The sequence below is a fragment of the Mytilus edulis genome, chromosome 13, assembly GCF_963676685.1.
Source record: "Mytilus edulis chromosome 13, xbMytEdul2.2, whole genome shotgun sequence".
NCBI lineage: Eukaryota > Metazoa > Mollusca > Bivalvia > Mytilida > Mytilidae > Mytilus > Mytilus edulis.
Genome location: NC_092356.1, coordinates 29,380,332 through 29,402,919, shown reverse-complemented (window position 1 = coordinate 29,402,919; position 22,588 = coordinate 29,380,332). Strand labels below are relative to the sequence as shown.

The 22,588-nt window shown below is 31.8% G+C and overlaps 2 protein-coding genes across 2 annotated transcripts in view; one reads left to right on the top strand and one right to left on the bottom strand.

Annotated features, from left to right (window-relative positions):
* The window catches only part of LOC139501115 (uncharacterized), a 14,555-nt gene extending 9,478 nt beyond the window's left edge, over positions 1 to 5,077 (bottom strand). Inside the window, exons 1-4 of the mRNA XM_071290097.1 lie at positions 4,923 to 5,077; positions 2,946 to 3,117; positions 2,089 to 2,225; positions 967 to 1,152 (exon numbers count right to left, since the gene is read on the bottom strand). Of these exons, the coding sequence (XP_071146198.1) occupies positions 967 to 1,152; positions 2,089 to 2,225; positions 2,946 to 3,117; positions 4,923 to 5,018 (591 nt within the window). The 5' untranslated portion in view covers positions 5,019 to 5,077. The remainder of the gene's footprint in view (positions 1 to 966; positions 1,153 to 2,088; positions 2,226 to 2,945; positions 3,118 to 4,922) is intronic.
* LOC139501114 (fumarate hydratase class I, aerobic-like) lies at positions 5,054 to 22,588 on the top strand. The gene is made up of 13 exons (XM_071290096.1): positions 5,054 to 5,212; positions 6,021 to 6,185; positions 7,275 to 7,402; positions 7,929 to 8,067; positions 8,730 to 8,830; positions 10,891 to 11,097; positions 11,390 to 11,516; positions 12,650 to 12,840; positions 15,351 to 15,461; positions 17,872 to 18,078; positions 19,135 to 19,254; positions 19,943 to 20,060; positions 22,105 to 22,588. Exons 2-13 carry the CDS (start codon positions 6,026 to 6,028, stop codon positions 22,203 to 22,205), a joined length of 1,710 nt encoding a protein of 569 aa, XP_071146197.1. The 5' UTR covers positions 5,054 to 5,212; positions 6,021 to 6,025; the 3' UTR covers positions 22,206 to 22,588.

Here is a 22,588-nt window from a genome sequence, read left to right as displayed (position 1 = left end):
ATTTCTTAACTAATTGAAGCTCACAGTGTATGTAAACTGAACATGCATCTGATTATAAAACAAAATCTGCTATCGCACATGGGTATAAGAATTAAAAATATCTTCAGTTGGGAAAAGCATTCTAATGACAACAAGAAGCTGTCACAAGGACAGCAAACTGGATTTATTAACATTTATTTGTGTCCTGCCAATATCACAAGAACCATAACTGATGAACGGTGAAAGTGAAAATCGTCAATATCAAATTTGACCTCCATTTTGTCATCAGTATCAACATATTAAAATTTGAAAAGCTTAGGTTGAATGGTTCATCGGGAGTAAATGCACGGACACGACTGGAAAAGCCATTTTTCAATCTTTCAAGAACCATAACTGATGAACGGTGAAAGTGAAAATCGTCAATATCAAATTTGACCTCCATTTTGTCATCAGTATCAACATATTAAAATTTGAAAAGCTTAGGTTGAATGGTTCATCAGTAAATGCATGGACACGACTGGAAAAGCCATTTTTCAATCTTTCAAGAACCATAACTCCTGAACGGTAAAAGTCAAAATCGTCATTATTGAACTTGACCTTCATTTTGTTGTCTGTAACAACATATTAAAATTTGAAAAGCTTTGGTTAAATGGTTCATGCGTAAATGCACGGACACGACTGGAAATGCCATTTTTCAATCTTTCAAGAACCATAACTCCTGAACGGTAAAAGTCAAAATCGTCATTATTGAACTTGACCTTCATTTTGTTGTCTGTAACAACATATTAAAATTTGAAAAGCTTTGGTTGAATGGTTCATGAGTAAATGAACGGACAACATTTGGTTGCCGCCCGCCCGACCACCCAACCACCTGCCGTATATCCCCAAATCAATAACCGACATTTGTCAAAAAAATCCGGTTAAAAATTAAAAACATTAAGAATATAAAACATATATATTCTGTAGAAATAACAGAATTATACCTACCCCTAATTGTAGGTCAAATTTTAAGAGTCCAAAAAATGCAAACATTGTTTTACACATTGCTTGCTGCTCAGTATTTGCTCCAACTGTTCTAAAAATAAGTTTTCCTGAATCATTATACAGCTTAGCAATCAGTACTCCAAGTACTATCAATATTGGACTTAAAATACAGGCTAGTACAAGTCTTACCTGAAATGTATAAGAATTATAATATTTCAAACTGAGTGAAAACATGTAGGTTTCTTTAATTTCTGAAATGTATCAGAATATTCAAAAACTGTAAGAAAGTTCAACGTTTTTTTCTTAAATAAACTGAACATGGCACAAATATATTGAAGGTAAAATACCAATGATATAATAATGCATGCATAAATGCATATTTTAAAATTTTGTTGTTGTTGTGTTGCTGTACTACACCCACATCTTTCTTTCATAAACTAATAAAAACTACAGTTGAAGATAAACCATGCACCTAATTGTAACCAGATGCTCCGCAGGGCGCAGCTTTACACGACAGCAGAGGTCGAATCCTGAACAGTTGGGGCAAGTATGGACACAACATTCAAGCTTGATACAGCTCTGAATTTGAATTGTGATTAAACAGTTGACACAGTAAAGGTTTCTGACAAAGACTGAATGTGGTCTAATGAACTTAGATTTTTTTTATCACGACAACGTGATACCAATATACCCCCCAAAAATTTGGCGGTCATATAAAAATTGAAATATGTTGTCTCAAATCAGTCCTAAGCACAAAACAAAAACAAAAGACACACAGTCATGACAGTACTGATCTAAAAGCTAGTTAAAAGCCAAAATTCAACTCATAAGTAAAAGATGTACCCCTTAGTAGACTTTATATATTAAATATAAAACAAGTTCCTACCAATTTGATATCCAATGCTAAGCTATCAATCAGTACACATCCAACAGATTTAGTATAAAGAAAGATTTTTTGTTGTTGTTGTTGTTAAAAAATTTAAATAAAAGATGTCTCAATGAATGTTTAACAATTTCTTACCAAATAGCAATTAGTACACATCCAAACAAATTTAGTATAAAGAAGTATTTGTTTTTGCTGAAACATTTAAATTAAAGATGTCTTAATGTTAAACAATTCCTTACCAATTTGATATCTCCCGGACTAATAGCATAATTAGCAATGACATATATCCACACTATTATGTTTGCTAAGACAAAAACTAGAATCTCATATGGTCTTTCAGCAAGTATCCCATTCAACACATAGTACAAACAAAATACTGAAATCAAATATTGTTAAGAAACTTGCATCATATTTTTTTTTGAGAAACAAAATTACATTAACATGACTATTTTAAAATTTGTATAAAAATGTAGAAATGAAAAATGTGAAAAAAAACATGTCCAAGATGTTTTGACAGTCTATATGTTCTACAATAACATACAACATGTACAATGGCCACTTGGAATATCAATACAAAATAAGAAGATGTGGTATGATTGCCAATTAGACAACTCTCCACCAGGGACTAGACGACACAAATTAACAACCGAAGGTCACCCTACAGCCTACATTAGCATGATAAGTGATGTTGGTATTCTTCATTCTGATACAATTTTGTAACATCAACAAAGCTATTGGAAAAGTAGCACCTATGCATCACATCTCATTGGAAGTACATAAACAATGTAACAAAATCAAGAACAGTCATATCTTTGCTCATTGTTGAAGGCTGTACCGTGACCTATAGTTATTAATTTCTGTGTTATTTTGGTCTCTTGTGTTGTCTCATATTGGCAATCATACCACATCTTCTTTTTATATATAAGAAAATATAAAATTGAAACAGCCATAATACAGTCTATGATGTGTTGAGGACTGTTGTCTGCTGTTGACTTTGATTTATAGTTTTCAATTGTACCTTAAGTTATCCCCCTCCCCTCCCCTCCCCCTTTTTTTTTGCATGCAAATTCATTTTATGAAATATACAGGTACTTACTTGTATTTATAATGACAATCAAAGCAAATGTAAAATCTGGATCTTTAGTATTTTGATCTTTTGCAAGTTCAACTATTTTGACAATAGCCAAGACTAATGCTGCCACTAAAGATACACATGCCACAGTAGAAAACCCTATCTCTTGCTTGTTGATATCCTTGAAAACTCGTCTCTGAAAATATAAACAGTATAAGTTTGTTTGTTCAAATTTTGTTTATCTTCAAACATCTTTGACAGACATTTGTTTTAATTTAAAACAAAAATGTAAATTTTCATTTGAACATGAAATACAGTGACTTTATTTCTTTTCAAGGGTACCAATTTTGTGGATTAAGGTCACAATAAATGTTTTTCTTGGATATCTCATTTTCATATTATTTTGTGATTTTACAAATATCTGCATTATAATATTAGCCAATATATAATTTATACTTCATTACAAATTTGAATTCTTGGTTCACCTGTTCACCGTGTTCACATGAAAATTGGTATGCCACAAATAATAGTGAATCCACTGTATGAAGATCCTACACACTCAGTAATTAATAGAAATTGGCGTTTGGCATTTACAGGACCGAATCAATGATTCTTCCAAAAATTCTTTTTATTACAAAATAAACAAGAATCGACAGGACCAAAAATATTTTAGAAATGTATTACAAAATAAACAAGAATCGACAGGACCAAAAATATTTTAGAAATGTATTACAGAAAAATAAAATAAACAAGAATTGACAGGACCGAAAATATTTTTACAGGACATGTCCTGACGGTTCTGTGCTAATTTCGTGAACCATGTAGGCATTATGTCAATAATCAATGTTTGTACCAGATAAATCATATTCAAAGATTTATAGTTTCTTGAGAACGTTACCTGCCTAAATAAGATCAAAGTGTATTGTTACAAAACATTAGTTCAACTTTTAATGAAATACTATTACAAAATTGTTGTGGGCCCAGGCTCTTTGTTAAAGAGAAGGGGCAATAGGGGGTCTGTTAATAGGTTAACAACACCTCGATTTTGGCCAAAACAGTTAACAAAAAATTCAAAAATACTGATAACAGTTAACAAGGTGGGTTGAAAACAGATAACAGTTTAAATTGATATCAGATAACAGTTAACAACAGCTTGAAAAATGCTAAAAACAGGCTAACATGAAATCGTATTGCCACCCCTCGATGAAGGCAGTACATTGACCTATAATCATGATAATGGTTTACTTTTATAAATTGTTATTTGGATGGAGAGTTGTCTCATTGGCACTCATACCACATCTTCCTATATCTATAGAATGAGATACAATTACACAGAACGACATCAACAATTGAGATTGTGTAGAGAAGAGTTCATGTTGCCCAGTTTTAAATTGGGTGTGTGTTTTGTATACTGTTCAGTGTTGTTTATATGCTTTTGTTATTTTTAGTTTTTATACATGAATTATCAGTTGAATGTTTTCCACCATGGATGTGTATATTAAGTTCTTACTTTCTCACTATACACATACTTATTTCGACTAATGAGTTTGAAGGGTTTGTTGTTTTTATAGTTTGTTATAGTTTGAATTTCTTATATGAACACTGTAAAAGGTTATTTTTGTGCAACATGATCGCCATGATCGCTGTTTTTAATTTGACGTTCAACATGTTTTTACTTTTTATTTGACATTCAGTCATGCAAGACAAGTGCTCCGTTCAACGTGTTCTGCTTATTTTATTTAACATGCATCGTGATTTTCAAATGCTTATTTTGCATGCTCTGTAATTTTTCAAATAATTTCAAACATAAGGCGGCTTTCATCAAGAAAAAAATGATTGAATTTTGATTTTTGATAAGGTGGAAAGACCTTTGATTTTGTTCTTTAGATTGTTATATACTTTTTTTTATCAAAATAGAAAATATCATGCTTTCAACAGAAGTAGGAAGAATCAATATCAACATATGATAGTATTTTCCTTTGTTTTAAAGCATAGTTATACCTTGCCTAAACGAGTATCGGCAAGCTGTGGTGTTTTAGTTATTCCAATATCCGCAAATGTTATTGGGGCATCTTGATTATCCATTTCTTTAGACATATTGATAAAATCTTTTTTAAGATAGTTAGCTTCCTCTTTTGTTGATCGAATTATGAAAGTGAAAGTAACAAACGTCACCTGAGCGTTTAGATAATTGGGGGAAATATTACTTCAAAGCGTCTTTCCGAGACAGAGTACTTTTATTTTCGGAACCTCTTTGACCCATTTATTGGAGCAGGATTCTGTTTCAGAAGGTTATTTGACATTTGTTCGTTTGAAAAACATTGGGTTTCAGGTCCTCAGTAGATTTAATGAATGACTGCAAACATTAGAGTCTATAGCAATCTAGATTATGTTCTAAATACATTTTCAACGTATTTTGATTGAAGTCGGGGCTCATGATATATTTTCCTCAGATTCTGATTTTATTAATATATACTAATTTCTTTTAGGATTCTTAGTCTGGAGCGACTATCTGATTTGGCCGGCTCAGAATCCCTTATCAAGCTCTATGAAGTCTATTTGGGAAAATATTGACAAACATTTGCAACAGCCTTACCATGCATGTATCTGTATAAGGAATTCCCTCTTTCAAAGGGTGCAAGGCATAGCAGTTTCCATCTGTCACTATTTAGAGGGGGGGTTCATGGAGGCTCTCAATTGGAAATTTTAAAACAGCACTTTTGTCCACAATTCAAAACAATCTATTTTATAATTGGTATAGCATTGTAAAAGTGGCAGATACCCCGTACCTCAAACTGGTGCCTAAGTTTTACATTTACAGCAGCAGTCTGTATACTAGCCCAAATAATTATGGCGTCTTGAAAGGCTATTTTATTTTTTTGCTTTGACAAAATATTCTTTTACTTTATTCATGTTTATTTAGAAAAATCGAAACAAACAGATCAATGTTGAAAACCAAGACAATGTGTTACTTTGTGTATTGGGTTTGTTTCACCTCCATCATGCATGTTCATGTTGATATATTATTATAGTTCATCAATTCTGGATAATGGTGTATAATTGTTTACAGCTTTCAATTTTTGCGTTTTCTGTCTCTAGGTATAATGCAGTCATCTAAATGTGTAAGAAGAATCTGTGCTAAGATCTACTCAGTCAGTACAAGACACCAAAGTGCACAAGCAGCAGCTGCCATCAAACCGTTTTATTTCCAGGATATACTGGAATCAGAAAAACCGTTGGACACACCATGGAAAAAACTAACTGGTATGTACTGTTACAATGAAGGTAATCATTCCATTCCTCCTTGAAGAGGATTTCTCCTGTCAGAAATGATTTGAATTCAAGTTATTTCCCTTGGCACTCATTTTGGAGGGTTACACAGTTGATTTATTTATTTGACTAGCAAAACTGCAATACACATGATACATAAAATTCAGATAAAAGATCCTAATACTAGATCTACATGTAGTGATAAATTGAGCAAGGCTAAAAGGATTTAAAACCAGTCAGGGATATAACTCTATAGGGTTATTACAGGAAATAACTTGCATGTGTTATTACAGATACTTTCATGAGTTGTCTACTCTTTATTCCTTAAATTTTCTAAATCTGTAATAACATATGTTTATTGTTTGTAAAATATTTTAATATATAGTGGGCTCTAGGGAACTCTTCAGACTTTGCGCAGAAACTGAATGCATAGCCTTGATAACTATTTTTTAAATTAGATTAATACATTTTTGATTAACCATGGTAAATCAATGAGACAAGGCTTTTTAGAGATAGACTTAGCTGTAATAACAAGGCTTAGTTATTAAAGGAATGTAACTTATTATATGAGACACTTGTGCAGAACCTCATTACATGCTCTGGTCATTATTTCTTACAATGAATTAAAATACATTGTAATTAAGGTAAAGCATGATCTATGTCTGAGCAAATGCTTTGGAGTAGATGTGATAACACCCTTTAGTTATTATAGGCATATTTTTTCTGTAATAACATAGGTGTACTATGCATAATTGACAATTTATGAACTGTTATATCTTTCTGTAGTTAAGTTTACATAAAGACAATAGTAATATCAATTGAACTTGTATACATTTTTACTAAACTAATGATGTATATTGTCCCTTTGAAACATGTAACATACATATGTTATCACAGTTCTTTGATTTTTTAGTCCACAGTAACAAATGTATGTTATTTTCTGTAATAACCCTATAGAGTTATATATCTGACTGAAAACTGTTCAGAAAAATTATGTTATGTGTACGTGTAGATCATGTGTTTTACATGTGAATATGTGTCAACATTTGATGTTATTGGCAGTGTATATCATGTAATTTGCAGGTGACTATGTGTCAACTTTTGATGTTATGGGGAAGAAAGTTCTGAAAGTAGAACCACAAGCTTTAACATTGCTGGCTGAACAGGCAATGATAGATATTGCACATCTTCTTAGACCTGGACACTTGCAGGTAATGTTCATTAAACTATGGAACATCAACTGAATTTTGACTTTTTTTCAAACTAGTTATTGGTGATATACATGCATCCTTGTTGGTCTAATCTATAACCCTGATATGTACAAGTACATAGAATTGGTTATTGTTTAAACAAAAATGTTCATGGCACAGCCAGCACATTCAATACAGTATTATGAGTATGCTTGACAGCAACATATGTCGGTTATGTTTGTTAGAAAACATCTTGCATGAACCATTTCATTTAATAATATTCTATCCATACTGGGGGGATAATACTGATATTGTATGGCTGCCACAAAGGATCATTCAGGTACAGATTAAGGATTCAAGAAAAGGGGGCATGATTGTCGCTTTTTTGTCAAGGTAAAAATACCATTGAGTGTAGGGAGGCACCTGTTTTTTTTAATATTTAACAAAAAGATCTGATAAAAGAGGTGTTTTGTGCCCTCTATCTATTTCCTCACCTATAAAATATACCACTAAATGTAGAATTAACCTGATTCTTTTTATCTGACAGCAACTGGCAAATATCCTTAAGGACACAGAGTCTTCAGAGAACGACAAGTTTGTAGCATTAGAACTTCTGAAGAATGCCAATATAGCATCAGCCATGGTTCTGCCAGGATGTCAAGATACAGGAACTGCTATTTGTATGGGTAGGTTAAATGATAAATACTGCAAATTTAAATGTTCAACGAATTGCAAATTTTATAAAGGAATGTATGCAGTCTTTGCCAAAACCAGGAAATTAAATATCCCTGAATATGCATGTTTTTCTCAAACCATGAAAATTGGTATCCATGAAAATAAATGAATCCACATTATGTAAATAAAGTGTTAAATGCTTGTTTCACTTTGTAAATTTAAGTTTTACATTGAATCTTTTAAGAATGAACAGAAAAGTTTTCTACAGTAGTACAGACCCCATCGCCCTTCAAATTTAAAGTGGATTCAACTGCATGACTTACTGACTGAGTTTTTGGAGACTTTGATATCAATTTTTCAAGGAGTATGGACGCAGCTCAGAGATATTATTAAAAAATAAAGTAAAAACATTCAGATAAATAATATTTAAAAACAGATTTTTTTCTGTCAGAAATCAGGCCTTGATTGCATGTGTATAGGTAAAACATGAATTCAAATGCTAAATGAAGTACACATTTTCTATAGGCTTGTATGCAAACTTAGGCAAAACCAAAACATCAAATATCCAAAACAAATACATATTTTCCTCAATATGTAAAAACTGAAACCAATGAAAAATCAATGTTTCCATTGACTGTAGACACATACATATCAAAATAATTTTATTTTTCAGGAAAGAAGGGTCAGTATGTATGGACAGAGGGCAACGATGCTGCAGCTTTATCTAAAGGTGTTTATAACACTTATACGCAGAAAAATCTGAGGTATTCACAGGTAATTTACTGAGTATATATGTAAATGGAAAATGGAAAATGGAAACTGGGAATGTGTCATAAAGACAACTACCAAACCAAAAGCAGCAAACGGCCAAAGGCCACCAATGGGTCTTTAACACAGTGAGAAAATCCTGCACCCACAGGCAAGCTTCAGCTACCTTTTTAAAACAGTTACATATCAACTCCACACTATGTAGTTTACATAGCTTTGGTTTGTAGAATTTAACATGAAAAGCTAAATTTAAGCTCTTTAAATTAAAGGGCATCAATTTGATTCATGAATTTATTTTCTCTTATACACAGTTATACTGTGAAAGTACTTTAATTCATGGGTATCAATTTTCGTGGTTTGAGCAACATTTACGAGTTCGTGGGTTTTTAAATTCGTGGATTTAAAGTTTTCTAAAAAGAAATCATAAAATTGAGCCATTAGAATCGAAGTTTACAAATTGTCTGGATGAAGGAAATTGCAAAGTAAACATTGACCCGTGTAAATCGTAGTGATCACACTTATCAACCCAAGATAAAGTGATCAACAGATAAAAGACAATCAAAGGTGTTGATTAGGCCATAAACATGTCACCTTAAAGGGATAGTAGCTACGATTTTGACAAAATTATGAACCAGTTTTGAAGCTGCTAAAATCAAAGATTAGTACTAAAAATAAGCAATAAGATCGCTAGAATGTTTTCATAAACTACAGATGTGTTAATAATTGATAATTCATATTGTGTTGCGTGCCTATTCATCTCATTAATTATGCATCAGATTTACTTCCCAAACTTTGCCAACATAGCGAGTGAGCTAACCAAGATATAAATAGATATGAACATGTGCTTTTTGTTTTCTTACGTATTTGATAATTACTTCATATTAAACTTACATATTTGACGCCATTTATCAAATTATGTAAATAAAAAATATAACAAAAACCCGCATATTATTCCAACCCAAGATTCTCCAACAATGGCAATATTATACACTTGTTATTAAATTTGTATGACCAAACCATGCCGATAATCATGTATACACGTGTTTGTGTGTTGGATCGGGGCCTCCATGAAGGATACACTGGAAGAATAATACTAAATTGTAGGAAGTTATTTTCTAGTTTCTTCTAAGGTGGGAGATCACTGCCTGTAAATTTATAAACATAGTTTTGACAAAAATGAACACGTTGCGATTTATTTTCATGTGATCTGGAATAATTAAGAAACATAAACATTACGCATACCGTCGGCTTCTTCTGTTTGACTTTGCCTGCGTCACAGGTTTTTTGTATGATTTTAATGACCGATCTCATAGCCGTTTTTTATTTTTAATTTACAATAACTTGTCTGCATCTCTTTTTTGTTTCTTTTCTTGCAGAAACTGTAAATTCATGTGCCATTTCCGTGATAACATTCCCCTGTTCGACAATTTTTCCTTGCGCATTGAGTTAAGGTCAACATAGATCAACATAGGTCATATGAATAAGGGTTGGCTTAACATGGAATTATTATCTATAGACAAGAAATAAATTAAGGTGTTAAAACGTTAGAAAGCTTCTAAATGCTAAATGGAAAGTAACCAGTAATTGTTTCAATCATACTTATTAAACTTTTTATACAAAATCCGGCATAAACATTAAAAAAATAATTTTAATGAAAATCGTAGCTACTATCTGTTTATGTAAACAGTTACATAAACAAATTCTATAAACATATAAACCTATCTTGAATGGTAAAATAATTCTCATCAAAAGCAAGCCCACCATGAAATTATTATTTCCCATACGAGAATTATGAGGATATAAAATGAACACTTTATCATAGCATACCAATACGCCGTATATTGAATACGGGGAATCTGACTTTCATCGATCAAAAATAATTTTTTTATGAGAATTATAAGATCAAAAGTTGTACAGTTTAGGTTTTTAAAGATTAAAAGGTATAATCCGGCCGGCAGTTGAGGTTCATGGTGCGTTTGCCCTGTGACTAGAATTATAGTATTCACTAATTTATATTCAATATATTCTATCCATAATCACTTCTGAACTTACAATTTATTTTTCAGGTTGCGCCCTTGGATATGTACACAGAAGTAAACACAAAGACAAATCTTCCTGCACAGATTGAAATCTATTCGACAGATTCAAGTCAGTATGACTTCCTGTTTATAGCAAAAGGAGGCGGGTCTGCCAATAAAACATTTCTGTATCAACAGACTAAAGCTTTACTGAATCCAGAGAAACTTCTGAAATTTGTGGATGAGAAAGCAAAGGTGATAGATTTTAATTAGAGGATGATGTGTTGTTATGTTTAATATGTCAGAATACTAGTCTTTCATTATTTTTTTTCTATTGAAAGAAAAATGCTTTGAAAGTACTTTCAATTAAATTTTAGCACAGTTGGTTCATCTTACACATGGAAAAAAAATGTAGAATGAATTAAGAAAGGCAAATAATTTCATACCTATTATTCCAAAATAGCACAATCATGACAATATTGTTGAAAGTGTCATTAAACACCAAATAATCAATCAATTGAGATTGTTAGTAATGTTTTGTTTTCAGACGCTAGGTACTGCAGCCTGCCCGCCTTATCATTTGGCAGTTGTTATTGGTGGAACATCGGCAGAATTTAATCTGAAGACTGTCAAACTTGCCTCTGCTAAATATTTAGATAATTTACCATGTGAAGGTAAGTAGAAATTGTATGTGAAAATTCCCTCTGCTAAATGTTAAGATAATAGACCCCTTCAAATAGTGTAGCCATGTTGAATAGGGAGCAGATTGTCATAACGGGGTTAAAAACCGTTTGAAAAATACAGGAAATCATTAAAACAGAACAGTTGCTTAAAAACATGCATAGGATTTCCCATATTTATACCCCCGCTTTAAAAAAGGGGGGGTATACTGTTTTACCTCTGTCTGTCAGTCCGTCCGTCCGTCCATCAGTCCGTCAGTCAGTCCGTCCCATGAAACTTTCGTCACATTTTTCTCAGGAACTACACATCCACCCTTTCTGTAATTTGGTATCAACATTTATATATGTCAGCCATACCGTGTGATACGTTTTCAGATTCATCACTCGACAACTTCCTGTTTACCGAACACTTGTATGATTTTACACATGATAGCCAAGTTGAAAATTTTCGTCACATTTTTCTCAGGAACTACAATACAAGGATTTCTGAAATTTGGTTTCAGGATTTTTATAAGTCAGCTATACCGTGTGATGCGTTTTCAGATTCATCACTCGACAACTTCCTGTTTACCGAACACTTGCATATTTTTACACTATTAATATTATCCACTTGCGGCGGGGGTATCATCAGTGAGCAGTAGCTCGCAGTTTCACTTGTTTCATACTATTTTCACCTCTATCCAAAAAATCTGCCCCCTATTCAATACAGCAGAACTTACTGTGAAGTGGCCTATTTTCTATCAGAAGGTTGTTAAAATAGTGTATGTCAAACTTGTCTTTGCTAAATATCTACCAATATACATGTACCATGACAGGTAGATTTTTGACACTGTGAAAATAATGAAAAGCATAGAAATACTTTAAAAAAATCACACATACCAAAATATAGATTATTACAAAACAAGTCTCTTCAATAGCCCTAAATACACTTGTATGCAAATTTTTCTACCATTACGCAAAATCAAACATGTGCCCGTTAACTTTGACACCACAATAAGAAAGTGATTATTTTTAAGCTTGTTGTCAGAAGGTTATTTGGAGCAAATCCAAAGTCATCTTAGACAAATTTCAGCTAAATATTAAAAGTGTAAATACGTTAAAAGATTTTATATTTGTACATTACTTAGGAAATGAACATGGAAGAGGATTTAGAGATAGAAAATTAGAGGAAGAAATCCACAAATTGACACAGAGAGCTGGAATAGGTGCTCAATTTGGTGGGAAATATTTTTGCCATGATGTAAGGGTCATTCGGCTGCCAAGACATGGTGCCTCTTGTCCTGTAGGAATAGGTGTTTCTTGCTCTGCAGATCGACAGGTAGGTTTCCTTAGAATAAGACAGACTAAGATTTGTATTTGACCTCAAAAAAAAATTTGCGGCCATATATTGGTATCACGTTGTCGTCTTCGTCCATCCCTGTTATCAAATTGGTCCACATTGAGATCAAAAGAGTCCAAAATTAAACTTTGTTTGATTTCATAAAAAATTCTTGGGATTCTTTGATATGCTGAATCAATCCATGTATTTAGATTTTGGTAAATTTAAATTTTTTGAGTTCATTAGACCACATTCATTCTGTGTCAGAAACCTATGCTGTGTCAAATATTTAATCACAATCCAAATTCAGAGCTGTAACAAGCTTGAATATTGTGTCCATACTGGCCCCAATTGTTCAGAGTTCGACCTCTGCGGTCGTATCAAGCTATGACTTGCAGAGCATTTTATTTTAGTATTGTATGTGAATCCAATAATTGTTTAAATTTGTCAAATAGTTTCTATTCAGCTGTAGACATTTTACTGCAAAATAAAACTATACTTCTATTCATTTTAATTCATTGTTCAAGGTCATGAAACACAAATAATGAACAGCAAAGAATTAAATTGACCAATATACATACATGACTCAAACAAAACCTGACATGATAATTTCCGGATATAATGTACATAATAATTTATAAAAAATGTGTTGAAAAAGAAGGTAAGTTTTTTGGAATCTATTTTATTGCTTTCAATATCACAGAGTATAGTAATCTGTCAAAAATTAGTAAAAGTTTTGTGGTAAAGATTTGACTACCAAATGGAGTGTCTGTTTTGACATAGCTACCCGTTGAGTTCATGATTACTGGACTTCAGCTTAAGGAAATTTTCCTGGTTTAAAATTATTTCATTAATTTTATAGTCCAGTCAAACTAAGTTTTAACCTCAAACTAATTGCAACAGAAAATGTTTAAGTTCTTATCTATACCATTAAGGATGTACTTAGGTGAGGTTTTGGAATAAATGTCAAAAGTTCGGACTCCTTGGTGTTTTTCCATATGAAACACGGTAAAATATTTGGCCCCATAACACCTATTTATATTTTTACATAAGACTTAATAGCACATAACAGTTCATTTGACAAAATTTAAGCAGATTCTTGATTTTCTTTCTTTTGATTTGAGACCCAAATAATACCAATGCAAATATAAGGTAAAAGTCCGAGTCAGCTTTTTCCTCGCCATATTTTATAAATCAAATATCTTGAAAAGGAGCTCCATGACCTATGAATATTTTTAGCTTATTTTGATCCTCAACTTATACTCTTCCAGCTTAAAGTTACAATTTTGAATTCTTGATTTATTTAATTTTACCTTAGATCACCAAAGTACATCCTTAAGCCCTAAATATACACAGGAAAAAGTCCGGTAAAATCTTACTTGAGGAAAACTCAAAATCAGCATTTTTCATTTCCTATGGAAATTACATTGGAAGGGGAGATAACTCTGCAAAATTGAATCTTTTTTTGTCAGTTTTTGATTGATTTTCTTAAAATTTATGTAAAGTATGATACTTTGATGGGGTTTATAAGTTCGTATTTGACTATATTATATAATATTCTGCTCATGAAATGTACAAAACCGAAGTATTATGTGTATTTTTATTTTTTTTGTGCAGTGTTCATTAAACAAATTGCAAATTTGTGGCTTTGTGAACATTGTGAAAAAATAATGTGAAAATTTGGTATGGCATGTTTTTTTATCTGTATATTATATTTGTTCAGCATCAACCTTGTTAAAAGAAACTTTAAAGCACATAAAGAAGAATATATGCTCAATTATTTTTATTAAATTTGAGATTCTATACCTTGATGTGCTGAAAAATTCAATAAATGGTCAACTAATAAATTAAGAAATCTAGATTGTAGCTTGATAAAAGATATGAAAACACCATTAGAGTTGTTTGTTATACTCTAAAGACAGCTAGAATATCAAGAATCAATACATTGTGTTATATAGAAGCGATAAAGTTATACTTTTGTATCAATTTTTATTGATATTTCTACTTTTTTGACAGAGTTATCTCCCTTTTTCAATGCAAATCTCCATAGGAATTTTAAATCGTGATTTTTAAGTCTTCCTTAAGTAAGATTTAATGGGAGTTTTTTTCTGTGTATATTTAGGATATAATGCTAAAGATTAAAACTTTAAAATCTTCTGTTGCAATTACTTTAAGCTAAAGGTCAAATTAATGCTAGATTGGCTGGCCTATTATATACTATGATTAAAATGTGTACCTTATGAAGTTTTGTTTTATGTTGCTGTGTACTTCTATTTAAATGTTGTAAAGAAAGTACACTATAAAATTGTCTTTGGATTTGTCAAAAACTACAAAATGTAAAATATGAAAAACAAATTAACCATTCAGCTTAGTAATCAAAATATGTAAGAATGATTTAAACAAATATCAAGAAAAATACAAATTTATCAAGAAGACTTTTTTTAATGGGGTACTTTTTCAAGATATTGATATGATTCTATATAGTCCTTTTATTTTTTTCATTTTCATAGGCATTAGGTAAAATCACAGAAGATGGAGTATTTTTAGAACAGTTAGAAACAAATGTATCTAAATATTTACCAGAAGTAGAAAGTAAAGATCTTAGTTCAGAGGTCGTTCAAGTATGTATAAACAGATGAAATATTGTATAGTAGCAAATTATACACAAATAAATTAAAAGGTAGACATAAAACTTATACAAATGGTGATTATCTTGAGTATAATTATTAGGTTTTGAACAATTAGAAAGGTGCTATGTTAATATGCAGAAGTGCACATATAAGGTGTTTGCAAAATATTTTTATATTCGTTTAGTAGTAAGGGAGATTCAGATTTCCAAATAAATACTAAAGAAAAATTTGATAAACTGGTCATTTATAGTTCATCAACAGAATTAGAATCCTATGCTATGAGATTATTACAGCTAGCTATAAAACAAGGTTAGTCCATCGATTTCTACATAAGAAAATACCTGTACCAAGTCAGTAATATGACAGTTATTATTATACCCCCGCTTTGAAATAAAGGGGGGTATACTGTTTTACCTCTGTCTGTCCTTCCGTCAGTCCGTCCGTCCCATGAATATTTTTTGTCGCATTTTTCTCAGGAACTACAATATAAGGATTTCTGAAATTTGGTTTCAGGGTTTATATAAGTCTGCTACACCGTTTGATGCCTTTTCAGATTCATCACTCGACAACTTCCTGTTTACCGAACACTTGTATTATTTTACACATGATAACCAAGTTGAAAATTTTCGTCACATTTTTCTCAGGAACTACAATACAAGGATTTCTGAAATTTTGTTTCAAGGTTTATATAAGTATGCTATACCGTGTGATGCGTTTTCAGATTCATCACTCAACAACTTCCTGTTTACCGAACACTTGTACTATTTTACACATGATAACCAAGTTGAAAATTTTCGTCACATTTTTCTCAGGAACTACAATACAAGGATTTCTGAAATTTTGTTTCAAGGTTTATATAAGTATGCTATACCGTGTGATGCGTTTTCAGATTCATCACTCAACAACTTCCTGTTTACCGAACACTTGTACTATTTTACACATGATAACCAAGTTGAAAATTTTCGTCGCATTTTTCTCAGGAACTACAATACAAGGATTTCTGAAATTTTATTTCAAGGTTTATATAAGTATGCTATACCGTGTGATGTGTTTTCAGATTCATCACTCAACAACTTCCTGTTTACCGAACACTTGTACTATTTTACACATGATAACCAAGTTGAAAATTTTCGTCACATTTTTCTCAGGAACTACAATACAAGGATTTCTGAAATTTTGTTTCAAGGTTTATATAAGTATGATATACCATGTGATGCGTTTTCAGATTCATCACTCAACAACTTCCTGTTTACTGAACACTTGTACTATTTTACACATGATAACCAAGTTGAAAATTTCCGTCACATTTTTCTCAGAAACTGCAATACAAGGATTTCTGAAATTTGGTTTCAGGATTTATACAAGTCAGCTATACCGTGTGATGCGTTTTCAGATTCATCACTCAACAACTTCCTGTTTACCGAACACTTGCATATTTTTACACTATTAAAATTATCCACTTGCGGCGGGGGTATCATCAGTGAGCAGTAGCTCACAGTTTCACTTGTTCATTCGTTTGATGTGGTTGAGCTTTTGATTATGCCATTTGCTTAGGCAGTTTCTGTATAGAATTTTCCTCAGAGTTCAGTATTTTTGTTATTTAACTTTTATTACTTGTAGGAATATTGTGTTTATAAAGATATCAATTTGAGTATTTCCAGAAATCTCTAATGTACACATGCTAATATCGCTTTTTATTAAATGATATGAGCAAATAAGCCCTAATACGGATAAATCAGCATGTGCAATACTGAAAATGTTCCACTGTCGATATAAATCAAGATTTAATACTGCTCTTCGAACAGGTCCAATATGAAAAAAAAACAGGGCCAATACAGAAAAAGGTGGGAAAAAAGCTGTATTAGCCCTAGGGCTTATACAGAACGTTCACTTCCAGTTTTCAATTTTCTTACGCCATTACTTATTAACCTTGGAAGTATCGTAATGCATAAAACACTTGTATAATATTTTTTAAATTAAAAACATAAAATAAACAGGTTAAATGATGTGCAATGTTTTGTAACGTCTTTAAAGTTTTGAAACAGAAAAAACATGGCCAATACAGAAAAAAGCGGGGAAAAAGCCATATTGGCCCATGGGCTAATACAGGACGTTCACTTCCGGCTTTTGATTTTCTTATAATCATTTAATAAAAGTGTTATGATTTACCTACGGGTCCCTACTGGTCCCTACGGGTTTCGAGGCCAATACAGCAAACCTTGAATCTATACCAGTGCCAATACAGAAACAGCCAGTTAATTACACTATAATATATACATATATAGTATTCTGCATTCATTTTTTACATGAAAAAAAAATGATTGTTATGTTACTACAATAAAGGCTGTGAACAAATTTAATTTTCAGATTTTATTTTACATTATACTTAAACTTTTTTCAGGTTAACTTGAATCAGCCAATGGCAGAAGTTCTAAAGGTTTTAAGTAATTATCCAATCAGAACTCGTGTTAGTTTAAATGGGACATTGGTTGTTGCTAGAGACATTGCTCATGCTAAATTACAAGAGAGGATTGACAACGGGGAAGGATTACCTGAATATGTTAAAAATCATCCAATATATTACGCTGGTCCAGCTAAAACACCAGAGGTTAGTCACTAAATAAATTAAAATTACTGTAAATTCAGAAATTATTGGGATGTTTTTATTATTGCAAAAAATGTGACAGGGTTATAATCGAAATATTCAAACTGGCGTTTTAAATTTGAATTTTTTTTTTATATGAATAAAACAGGATTTTTCTCATATCATTCAGATATTGCCAAAAATAAAATCCCATTTTTGTCTAAAATGATTAAATCGCAATGATAAATGCAGGCAATATGAATAATTCTGAAATTACAGTAGGTATAAAAATATGTGGTATAAGTGCCAATGAGACAACTCTCCATCCAACTCACAATTTGTAAAATTAACCATCATAGCTCAAAGTACGGTCACCAACACAGAGCCTTGGATCACAACAAATAGCAAGCTACAAAGGGCCCCAAAAAATTACAGGTGTAAAACCAATCAAACAGGAAAACCAACAATCTTATCTATTTAAAAAACATGAAACGAGAAAAAATAATGAACTGCATCAACAATCAATACATCAGAAATTTGTCGCAGTAAATTGGAACAAAACCTTTCAAATTAAAAGTAGATGTGGAAGTCAATTTCATTCATTTAAATTCTTTAACATCAGTATTTTCTCTTTGGATAGAGGGAAATTCAACTTAATGGATTTTTTGTTGTTGGTATAAGTGGTTGGGAATTATGTTTTTTAATTTTATATAATGACATTTGTCTATTTGCAAGAAATTGTTTCAAAGAAGAAAAAAGCCCATCCAATGTTCTTAGATTCTTTGATTTTAGATTTGTTAAGGTGGATAAACATATTGGCAACTCATGTGAATATTATTGATTTTAATCAAATTAAATAAAATGATGATTTTGCATTTTGCACTTATGTTATTGTTCTGATTCCAGCGGCAAATCCTATCACCTTGGATGTAGAAAGTGGTCCCCCTGAGAAATAACACAAACCTTAGAAATCATTTATTTACTGTCAAAAGAAATGGTTAAGAAATAGGAAACCTATTCATACTATATAGAAATGCTATGCTACCTAATGTAATTAACGATATGATGGATTTTATTTAGGGCTTTGCCAGTGGGTCATTTGGTCCAACAACTGCTGGTAGAATGGATTCCTATGTGGAACAATTCCAAAAGAATGGAGGTAGTATGATCATGTTAGCCAAAGGAAACAGAAGTAAACAGGTATGTATGATAGTTCTTATAAAAAAGAAGATGTGGTATAATTGCTAATGAGAAAACTCTCTACAAGAGACCAAAATGACACAGCAATTTTAAAACAACTATAGATCACTGTACGGCCTTCAACAATGAGTAAAGCCCATACCACATAGTCAGCTATAAAAGGCTCCAAATGACTATGTAAAAAAATTCAAACAAGAAAAAAACGACCACATTTATCACCCCTTAGTTACTGTTGAGAAAATGTACAATTAATATCACAAAGGAATCATGGTGATTATATATAAAAAAAAAAACATGAATTTATGGCTTTATTTTTTCGCTATGATAATTTTGTACCACAGTGCCACCTGAAAATATTTTATATTTGAAAGTATTTTAAAGGTGTTCTATAATTTTAGCAATTGTGCAATTAAAAATTCAGTGATGCTGTACTGGGAGAATACTGTGGATTAATTTTATTATTGGGGGTAACAATATATTGTAATGCCAAAAAATATTTTTTTCATGGATATTGGGTTTCATGTTTTTGACAAAGTCTGCATGGTTTTGACAAAGTATTGCATACAAAACCATTAGAAAATGTTACTTTGTCAAAAATTGAATAATAATGGATCACCAGTACTGTCCAGGAAATTTAGAAACTTTGATGTAAATTTATCCAGGCTAACTGACAAATTTGTTTTTTCAGGTAACCAAGGCTTGTAAGACATATGGTGGATTTTATCTTGGATCCATTGGAGGTCCAGCTGCTATACTAGCACAAAACTGTATAAAAAAAGTTGAAGTTTTAGAATATCCAGAATTAGGTTAGTTTACACCAGCAGAAGGCATATATTTAAGGATTTTAGTATCAAGTTCGATATAAAAACTGTATACAAGTACGTTTTATGTTAGAATTTAGTTAGATAATAATGTATTAAAAAAAATATTTCGACCTGTTATATGTCAATTTTGATAAGTTTATTTACAGGACAAAAGTTTTCTTAACCACAATAAGATTTGTATCTAAGAAAAACTTTTGATTTGTTAAAGCCCTGACAGAAGACGCAATTGATTAATATACACAGATAGAAAAGGTGATTATCCAAAATTGTCAACACAAGAAGGTTATTTCACTGAGAGTGCAGCCAGAAGTGAAATAGTTTTTAAGGGTTAACATTTTTGGATATTCATCACTTCTAAGGGACCACAATTCACAATAGAATTCTGATCTAACAGTTGAAGGGCCTCTTGAATCATTGAAAAAGCACTAACACTTCTTAAATAACAAACACAAGTTGACGTTCGAAAAAAGCATTTGTGTCTCAGAATGTCTTGTATGTACGGTACAACAAAGGTAGATTTTTTTTGTAAAATCTTGATTGCCCTGAAAAGGACCATTTATAAGAGTTGCTTGTCCAAAGACTTGTTTCCTGTCTCTAAACAGGTTTCTTGTAATGTTAACGTTTCCTTTCTGTTTATTTACGTCTGTGATGTAATTTTCATGGGTGATAACTCATGTACAAATCAAGAAGCTGAAAAGGTTATTTGCTGGTGTTTAATAGGGTAACCATTGCTTGTGTAAATTTTAAAGGTTATTCGTCCTTCCTTGCAATTAGAATTGAAAATTAACTGAATTATTGCATGTACAGTAAAACCTGGGTAAACCGAACCCTGATAAAACCGAATTTCAGTTTAAACCGAACAATTTTCAAAGTCCCACAAAATTTCCCTATCAATTAACGTTAATCTAACCTGAAAAAATCGAACCCTGTCAACACCGAATTCCGAACGCTTTTTGAAGGCTCGTTAGTAAATTTGTATCTAAAAATTACCTGTCAAAATCGATCAATACCAATCAAAACAATAAAATATAATTAATTATTTGCATGCTTTAATTAAACAAGCACAGGATGGCAGAGTATCCCCGAAGGTATTTGAGGTTTAATGAACTTATGAGTTGTTATTACAAACTAATTAGCATGTCTGTGTGCATGTATAAAGTGATTTTTTTGTAAAGAAACGTTAAACTGGTCAGCTACCCCCATCGCCGATAATGACAAGAAAGGAACTTTCCCTCAGATCAATTAAATGCACCTTACTCAAATAATTACGGCCACAAAATCGAAACTGCCATTCTGTAGCTAAACTGTTTAATTAAATAATAGTTTTAAAGCCTTTCACAGGATTAAGAAGTCGTGCAACACAACAAGGTCAATGGATTTCGATTGCTGGATTCCCATTAGAGGCCCTATATATTTGATTCGAATGATCCCGAAGACTTCTGTTAGCTATTTAGCAAGGATAAAGTCCGAGAATAAACTGGACCCCTGCTGTTGTTTCACTGTTATCGTGTGCCGAAGTATCAATCAGCGGGTGACCAGTTTAGTCCGAGAACTCGTGTGTACAATGACATTCCCGATTCAACTAATTAACGGAATCGTCATATGACAGTGACTGTGAATCTGAATTGGTCAGTGAATTAACGGATGAGAAAATAATTATAAAAAGCAAAATCGCTCCACATCGGACATCTCCCAACGACGAGCGTGATTGACGGAGTGGCGTTTGATTTATAAACAAAAATGTAGCAAAACGTCTATCTTTTTTCTTCTTTTATTTTTACATTTACATCTAAATCAACACAAAAATAAACTGTTGGCTGTTGTGTCACCTATTATTCCTGCCAAAATTATTTTGGTGTCGACTTCCGTCTACCTCTACAATCCGAACACCTGTGAAAACCGAACAAAACGCAAAGTCCCGTGGGTGTTCGGTTTGGACAGGTTTCACTGTATCATGCTTGTTTGTAATATATGTAAGGTAAAATAATAATAACTATTTCATACTAAATATTTTTTTATGTTATAGGTATGGAAGCAATATGGAAAGTAGAGGTTGAGAATTTCCCAGCATTCATTGTGGTAGATAATAAAGGAAATGACTTCTTTAAAGAGTGGCAGGTGGAATAAAAAATGATTGAAGATTTTAATGGATATTTTTACTTAATAGGAGAAGTTATATAAAGGGGCAATTAAATTAGAATAGTTTGTCTTAAATTTTTGACAAAAAGATCTGATGAGATTTTGACAAAGAAAATATCAACATGTACTGTTTATATGCCTTTGGAAACTTGCTTGGTAAATTCTATATTTAATGTATATAAAAGTAAGAAAATTACAAATGTGCCATTTTGCCTGGTTTTCCATGTGAATTTAGTAACCATTTCTCTGAATTAAAAGCTTTTAATATATATATATCAAAATGAATTCTATGCTTACCTAGTGTATGTAATTCTTGAATGTGATAAACAAAATGTTAGATTTTTATTTGTTAAATATATTTATACATGCTT